Source organism: Doryrhamphus excisus, chromosome 7 (assembly GCF_030265055.1).
Source record: "Doryrhamphus excisus isolate RoL2022-K1 chromosome 7, RoL_Dexc_1.0, whole genome shotgun sequence".
Taxonomy (NCBI): Eukaryota; Metazoa; Chordata; class Actinopteri; order Syngnathiformes; family Syngnathidae; genus Doryrhamphus; species Doryrhamphus excisus.
The window spans coordinates 11317395-11325281 of NC_080472.1; the positions used below are offsets into that span (position 1 = coordinate 11317395).

A 7887-nucleotide genomic window follows, 5' to 3' on the forward strand; every position below is an offset into this window, starting at 1 on the left:
TGGGAATGCTCATGATGAACACAATGAATCCGCTACACCAGGGGAATTAAACACGCGGCCCGCGGGCCAAATGTGGCCCGCAGGACACTAGTTTGCGGCCCCCGCCTTGATATGAAAGTTTAATGTTAGTGCGGCCCGCGCAAGTTTGATATGGATGCTGTATGGTATCATGTACCCAGAAAAAATGATTACGTTTGATTCATGTTCATGTTAAAGGTTAAATAACTGTTAATAGTTATCCTCCCTATCCGTGTGGAAGTGGTAAGTTTTTGGCTATTTAAGTTGAAAGGAAATAACTTGAAGGCTACCGTTTAGGTCGCTAGCTCTCTAGTTTGCGAGTTAGCATGTGTCTCAAGACCCTGCAGTTGCGCAATATGTTGTAAATAAAAAGAGTATAAATGTGACTATAGTCGTGTTTTGTCATGTCTACAGGGCTCTAATAATGCTTTGTTCATTTTAATCTGAATAAAATCATTTGTCTACCCACCAACTATATGTGCTTTCTTAAGTTTTTATTATTTGCTGTTTTATTATTATTATATATATTTATTACTGATTGATTTTCTTTATTCTTGATTTGTTCATTTATTTTTCATCTTATTTTGTGCAGAAAAATAAAAATTAAGATATTTGAGAACAGTGGGATGTTTTATCAGAGCTTTTGAAGAAAATCAGAACCAAAGCACTGAAAAAGTTTGTATATTTTTCTGTTTTTAATAAATGCGTTTTTTGGAAAACCTGATGCGGCCCAGCCTTGCCCAGACCCGAGCTCCAGTGGCCCCCAGGTAAATTGAATTTGAGACCCCTGCTCTACACTGAAGCGTATACAATTACGGATGTACACACAACTGCGGTTCTTGCAGGGCATATTGGTTACATTCCAATACTTGGCTCTTTTTGGAACCATTTTTGTCCTTGGATCCTACCAAAGAAACATGCAAAAGGCTTGCTGCAGACATCCTCATTCATGTACTATGAACACAAATCTGCAGTGGCATCAACTGCAAAGTGGAAAGATGCAGCGATTCTATTATTTTATCAGAAGTCTAGAATTTGCAGTCTCATAGAGGAGCTCTGAAGCAATTCCAGAATTTATGCACCCAGGGATGGGCTTTCAAAATTCCCAGACATGTACCGCTAGTGCACCTCTGAAATGAGACGGCATCATGGATACAAGTCGTGGAAATGAGCTTCCTCTGCAGGGTTGACCCTTCAGAGAAAAAGTGCCGCCACCATGATGTGAATAAGAATATAACAGCAGTGGGAGAGCGGAATTATTCAGTCAAGCAAGTTCTGGGCTTTAAGATTTATTGTTGTACTCACAACATATGCACAGGAAAGTATGCGGGATGGATATTGTTGAGGAAAAATGTCTGTCCCTAAGATGTGGCTGGTTGACAGCGGGCCACATGTTCCTCTGCGGTGGAAGTGGTGGAGGCTCCATCGGGACGCAGAAGGCCAGGTCTATGATTAAAACGTCCAATTTAATCTCTCTTCTTGTAGTCCTCCAGGTGGGCCAGGATCCATCCCGACGGTCCCAGGATGGCGACACAGAACATACCCAGTCCAATGGCGGTTTCCTGTAGAAAAAAAATTTGAATGATATTCTCATATCGCAGATGTTCTTTGAATGTTCCCATTAAAGATCTGGCGTTGTCCTCCAGCATGTGGGAATATGCTGGAGGACATTAGGAGGGATATAGTGAAAGGGAATCCATTGCAATGGCTCCACCATAAATGTTCCACAACATTACTGTAAAATACAATCTGAGAATTCACTACGGTGTGTGTTTTGTATCCTAAAAACCTCTGCCCATGCCGTTAATAATATATAAACGTGATTTAGTCAAGTATTGCAATGGAAAATGAAAGCTGTGATGTCTTAAAGTGCTGCGCTAATAAGAACTACAGTCAACTTAGCTAGCTTTAGCCTAGCTAGCTCAAAGGTCACGATAACATAAAAATACGACGGTGGATAACATATTTAAAAATGTCTCTGTCATACCATGAAATAAATCACCAACCAGACCCCCTGGTTAATTAAAAGGGTTAATTTTCACTCTTTATAGAAAACACGATTATGACCTCGACAGTCAAGGACGGCTGTGTAGTCAGGCAGGCATTAGCATAGCAGCACATTTGTAGCTAACTCACCATAGCGCCTATATTCTCCTTGGCAGGTTTAGTGTAGACATTTGCCTTCTGGCTGATGGTGAACCCCCGCAAAGTAGGAGTAACACGGTTTGTAATGGTTCGCAGAAGCCCAGACATATTTGTCCGATGTGTTTCGTCGATGTCGAGTCGTATGTCCGCTGTAGTTTGCTGTTGTGACGTCACTTCCCTCATTTGCCAAACCGAAACAGATTCCTGTCACAGCGCCACTTCCTGTCTGGGAGGATATATATTTTTGGGTTCCGGTAAGTTAGTGAGCTTTTTTTTGTTTCGTTAAAAAAATAAAAATAAAAACATTTTTAGCCAAGACCACATTGTATTGTTTGTGGACCAACCTGCTTGTTTTGTTTCGTTAAAAATAAATAAATAAAAACATTTTTAATCAAGACCACACTGTATTGTGTGTTGACCAACTTGCTTTTTTTGTTTTGTTAAAAAAATAAATAAATAAAAAACATTTTTGACCAAGGCCACACTGTATTGTGTGTTGACCAACTTGCTTTTTTGTTTCATTAAAAAAAAATAAAATAAAACATTTTTAACCAAGATCACACTGTATTGTGTGTTGACCAACTTGCTTTTTTGTTTCGTTAAAAAAATAAATAAATAAAAACATTTTAAATCAAGACCACACTGTATATTGTGTGTTGACCAACTTGTTTTTTTTGTTTCATTAAAAAAAAACAAAAAAACATTTTTAACCAAGACCACACTGTATTGTGTGTTGACCAACTTGCTTTTTTGTTTCGTTAAAAAAAAAACATTTTTAACCCAGACCACACTGTATTGTGTATAGAAATAAAAAGTACAAATACTACAGTATATTTAGATGGATTGTCCCAGGCCGTTAAAACGGTTAAATGTCCAATAACGCCCTCTGCTGGACGGCCATCACCACAACAAACATATCATGGCAGGGGTTTTCAATTAGGGTTGTTCAAGGGCCACAATGTTTACATTGTGACGGCCAGTTTGGGTTGGGGGAGATATTCCTTATACATATATGTAAGGACAAACCTCTGTGTTGTTATGAATTATTTGTGTCAACATTTTTGTAGTAATATAATTGAATTGTTATTCTACAATATGTCACAGGCTTTTTGGTACTCCTGCTTTAGCACTTGTTTGGTAAAGTTTATTTGTTTGGAAAAGTTAAAAAAAATAAGCTAGTGGCTACGAGCTCCACTGCTGCAAATTCCACGTGAGCGGTAATCGCCTCATGCATAATAACCCTGCTGCACATGTTCCATATTCAGACTACCTCCTGTTTCCCTGGCAACGGGGGAGCAGTGGTATGTAGTAATCCTCCTCACCTCATCCCAGGACCTCCTCTCCTCCTACAATACAACAAGAAGGACTCTTCACAGTTGGGAAGTAACAGAGTTTGGAAATCTGTGCGGCACTTCGCCCTTTTTGGGGGTCACAGTGTTTAGTTTTTGGTAATATTCCTCTTGTTTGCTAATAAAATGGGGACTCACACCGGACTCAATGTTTCCAGCCATGATGCACCTTACGGGGGGAAAAGTGTCTTTTCCCAAATGGAGCACAACATAGTGGCTGGATATCTTATCACCGCAGGTATTGTTGTTTTTATTTACTTCATTTACTGCTTCAGTCAATATGTGGGGATGATTGTTTGATAAATAATGACCATATCTATATTTGGGGGTTTCAACATTGGTTTAAAACGCACCTTTTGTTGTTGAAAATGGCTTATTATTAGTCAAAATATGCATATTTAAACACATTTTGTGTACTTTTTGTCCAAAACGCTCAGTTTCAACATTTTGGTCAGTGGTTGTAATAAATGAGTATTATTGAATGATGGACTTTGAATTCCATAATGGACCTTTTCACCTGGGCTCTTTTCAGGCGTCATCAGTCTCCTGAGCAACATTGTCGTTCTTCTCATGTTCGTAAAGTTTAAGGAGCTTCGTACCGCCACCAACTTTATTATCATCAACCTGGCTTTTACTGACATTGGAGTGGCTGGCATCGGTTATCCCATGTCCGCAGCTTCTGACATCCATGGAAGCTGGAAATTTGGGTACACTGGTTGCCAGGTCAGTGCTTCCTCCCGCATTACAAAAGAATGCCATGCATCTTTTTCTAGGCCACGTATCCTCACTAGGGTCGCGGGGGTCCCAGCTCCCAGCGAGGGTCCCAGCTCCCAGCGAGGGTCCCTCTCGTTCAGCCGACTTTGGGCGGGGTACATGAGTCGCAGGACGCATATGGACAATCATTCACTCACATTCATATGGACAATTTTCATGCATATTGTTTGAATGTGTGAGAAAAGCAGAGTACCCAGAAAAAAAAACTAAACTAACTAATTAACTACTTAATTAAATTATTTGAAAATTATTTGAAAATTATTTGAAAATTATTTGAAAATTATTTGAAAATTATTTGAAAATTATTTGAAAATTATTTGAAAATTATTGGACTGTTGCAATTGTAGCACTTTTGTGTTTTTATTTCCAGATTTATGCAGCCCTCAACATCTTCTTCGGCATGGCTAGCATCGGGCTGCTGACTGTGGTGGCCATAGACCGCTATCTCACCATATGCCGACCGGACATAGGTATCCAATACCGATACCGATACCGAAATATGAAAACATTTGCTTTCATTGTGAAAGTGTGTATGGTTTGCCTCTTCAGGGCAGAAGATGACAGTGCGATCATACCATCTCCTCACCCTGGCGGCATGGCTTAATGCTCTCTTCTGGTCCACCATGCCTATAGTGGGCTGGGCTGGCTACGCCCCAGACCCCACTGGAGCCACGTGCACCATTAACTGGCGCCAGAATGATCTGTGAGTTGGAGTACAAAACTGCTATGGTCTCCACCAATTGTGGGACTTTTGTATCTACAGTGGAACCTTGGTTAGTGTCATGAATCCCTTTTGGAAGGTCCCACTGGGATCCTTGGTTTCCATCAGATATATAGGAATATGTCATATTTATGTTCCGGAAAGCTACAAATATTCAGGAAAAATACATTTTTACAGTTGATGATGGATGGATGGATGATGGTGGATGGATGGATGATAGATGGATGATGGATATATGATGGATGGATTATGCAGGATGGATGGATGGTGGATGGATGAATGATGGGTGGATGGTGGATGGATGATGGGTGGATGGATGATGGATGGATGATGGGTGGATGGATGATGGATGGATGATGGGTGGATGGATGGATGGATGATGGATAGATGATGGATGGATTATGCAGGATGGATGGATGGTGGATGGATGAATGATGGGTGGATGGATGGATGATGGATAGTGGACGGATGATGGGTGGATGGATGGATGGATGATGGATAGATGATGGATTAATTATGCAGGATGGATGGATGATGGATGGATGGATGATGAGTGGATGGATGGATAGATGATGGATGATGGATGGATGATGGGTGGATGGATGGATAGATGATGGATGGCTGGATGATGGATAGATGATGGATGATGGGTGGATGGATGGATAGATGATGGATGGATGATGGATAGATGATGGATGATGGGTGGATGGATGGATGATGGATGAATTGGTGATGGATGGATGATGGATAGATGATGGATGATGGATGGAGGATGGATGGATGATGGGTGGATGGATGATGGATGGATGATGGATAGATGATGGATGGATGGATGAATGGATGATGTGTGGATGGATGGATAGATGATGGATGGATGATGGGTGGATGGATGATGGATGGATAGATGATGGATGGATGGTGGATGGATGGATGATGGATGAATTGGTGATGGATGGATGATGGATAGATGATGAATGGATGGTGGATGGATGATGGGTGGATGGATGATGGATGGATGGATGTATGGATGATGGATGTATGGATGATGGATGGATAGATGATGGATGGATGATGGATGTATGGATGATGGATGGATGGATGGATATATGATGGATGGATGATGGATGTATGGATGATGGATAATGGATGATGGGTGGATGGATGGATGATGGATGAATTGGTGATGGATGGATGGATGAAGGGTGGATGGATGATGGATAGATGATGGATGAATGGCTGATGGGTGGATGGATGGATGGATAGATGATGGATGATGGATGGATGATGGATAGATGATGGATGGATTATGCAGGGTGGATGGATGATGGATGGATGGATGATGAGTGGATGGATGGATGATGGATGGATAGATGATGGATGGATGGTGGATGGATGGATGGATGATGGGTGGATGGATGGATGATGGATGAATTGGTGATGGATGGATGATGGATAGATAATGAATGGATGGTGGATGGATGATGGGTGGTTGGATGGATGATGGGTGGGTGGATGGATGATGGATGGATGATGGGTCATGTTAACGCCAGAAAATACATCATAGGATACTTTAGTATAGTATACACACACACATACATATATATACTATATATATAAAATCATATATATATATATATATATATATATATATATATATATATATATATATATATATATATATATATATATATATATATATATATATATATATATATATATATATATATATATATATATATGTGTGTGTGTGTGTGTGTATACTATACTAAAGTATCCTATGATGTATTTTCTGGCGTTAACATGACCCATCTTGTGTTTTTCCTGGTCAGATCCTTCATTTCCTACACCATGACAGTGATTGCTGTGAACTTTGCCTTGCCTTTGTCCGTCATGTTCTACTGCTACTACAACGTGTCCGTCACCGTGAGCAGATGCAAAGCTAGCAACTCCCTCCATAACGTCAACATCGACTGGTCGGATCAGATGGATGTCACCAAGGTGAAACGTGGCTCCAAGGTGCGTTTAGCACCGAATTCAAGTCATGGCTTTTTGTTTTGTTTTTGGCTGACAGATGTCCATCGTGATGATCGTGATGTTCCTTGTGGCTTGGTCTCCATACTCCATGGTGTGCCTCTGGGCATCTTTTGGGGACCCCAAGTCGATTCCTGCACCCATGGCTATCATCGCCCCTCTCTTTGCCAAGTCCTCCACCTTTTACAACCCCTGCATTTACGTCATCGCCAACAAAAAGTCCGTCCATAAGTTTGTGTGAACGCTGAAGAACATTCATCAGTTTTTGTGGCTTTCAATTCCTGCTCCGGACGACTTACTCTGACTGAATTGGGCCTTTTCTTGCAGATTCCGAAGAGCCATCATCGGGATGATCCGGTGCCAAACCAGACAGCAAATCACCATCAATACTCAGGTTGCCATGACCATATCTCAACAGCCTCTGACCCAGTGAGATGATGACCACCTTGGCATCATGTATCTTCTCGTGACTCCACATCTGTACTTTTATATCCATGAATTATTCCATGACTGGGACATATTCCAGCACATTGTTGTCATGTTGCACCAATGCAGACCACAAATACAAAAACCAGCCAGTACTGGTTGTCTTGACCATATAGTTGTTTTTATTTTAAACTCCTATCGGTACTTGTATTGCATATTTCTCAGCTACCTTTTGAGTGTTAGGTTGCTGTGAGATGATAATAGCGTTCTTTGTAAGATTACATGAGTCAGACTGTTCTATCGAGTAGGGACCTCCGACCGTTTCCAGCGGCTTGATAAGCTCGTTGTGAGTTTTTTTCCTAGCTGATGATTGGCTCCTGTCGAGCTAAGAGCTACCTTGTCCTGTCCCACAATATGCCATCT

The 7887-nt window shown here is 41.0% G+C and overlaps 2 protein-coding genes across 3 annotated transcripts; one reads left to right on the forward strand and one right to left on the reverse strand.

The window, feature by feature from the left end:
* Window positions 1–1291: 1291 nt before the first annotated feature.
* On the reverse strand, window positions 1292–2357 carry LOC131132668 (cytochrome c oxidase subunit 8A, mitochondrial). The gene is made up of 2 exons (XM_058078508.1): window positions 2155–2357; window positions 1292–1580 (listed from the first exon to the last, which is right to left on the reverse strand). Exons 1-2 carry the CDS (start codon window positions 2344–2346, stop codon window positions 1485–1487), a joined length of 288 nt encoding a protein of 95 aa, XP_057934491.1. The 5' UTR covers window positions 2347–2357; the 3' UTR covers window positions 1292–1484.
* A 1139-nt stretch (window positions 2358–3496) lies between these two features.
* Window positions 3497–7514, forward strand: rrh (retinal pigment epithelium-derived rhodopsin homolog). Of its 2 annotated transcripts, none has more exons than XM_058078504.1 (7): window positions 3497–3750; window positions 4045–4235; window positions 4657–4756; window positions 4836–4989; window positions 6837–7005; window positions 7079–7257; window positions 7366–7514. In XM_058078504.1, exons 1-7 carry the CDS (start codon window positions 3639–3641, stop codon window positions 7469–7471), a joined length of 1011 nt encoding a protein of 336 aa, XP_057934487.1. In that variant the 5' UTR covers window positions 3497–3638; the 3' UTR covers window positions 7472–7514. The 2 variants fall into 2 exon arrangements, with proteins under 2 accessions (XP_057934487.1, XP_057934488.1); XM_058078505.1 differs by having other exon boundaries at window positions 6939–7005.
* Window positions 7515–7887: the final 373 nt, after the last annotated feature.

Bases quoted from the DNA above. Each gene is read 5' to 3' on its own strand.
- LOC131132668 (XM_058078508.1), bottom strand. From the start codon at position 2,346: ATGAGGGAAGTGACGTCACAACAGCAAACTACAGCGGACATACGACTC. The intron at 1,581-2,154 runs GTGAGTTAGCTA...TTTTTTCTACAG, and splicing joins AGGAGAATATAGGCGCTATG to GAAACCGCCATTGGACTGGG.
- rrh (XM_058078504.1), top strand. From the start codon at position 3,639: ATGGGGACTCACACCGGACTCAATGTTTCCAGCCATGATGCACCTTAC. The intron at 4,757-4,835 runs GTATCCAATACC...TTGCCTCTTCAG, and splicing joins CATATGCCGACCGGACATAG to GGCAGAAGATGACAGTGCGA. The intron at 4,990-6,836 runs GTGAGTTGGAGT...TTTCCTGGTCAG, and splicing joins AACTGGCGCCAGAATGATCT to ATCCTTCATTTCCTACACCA.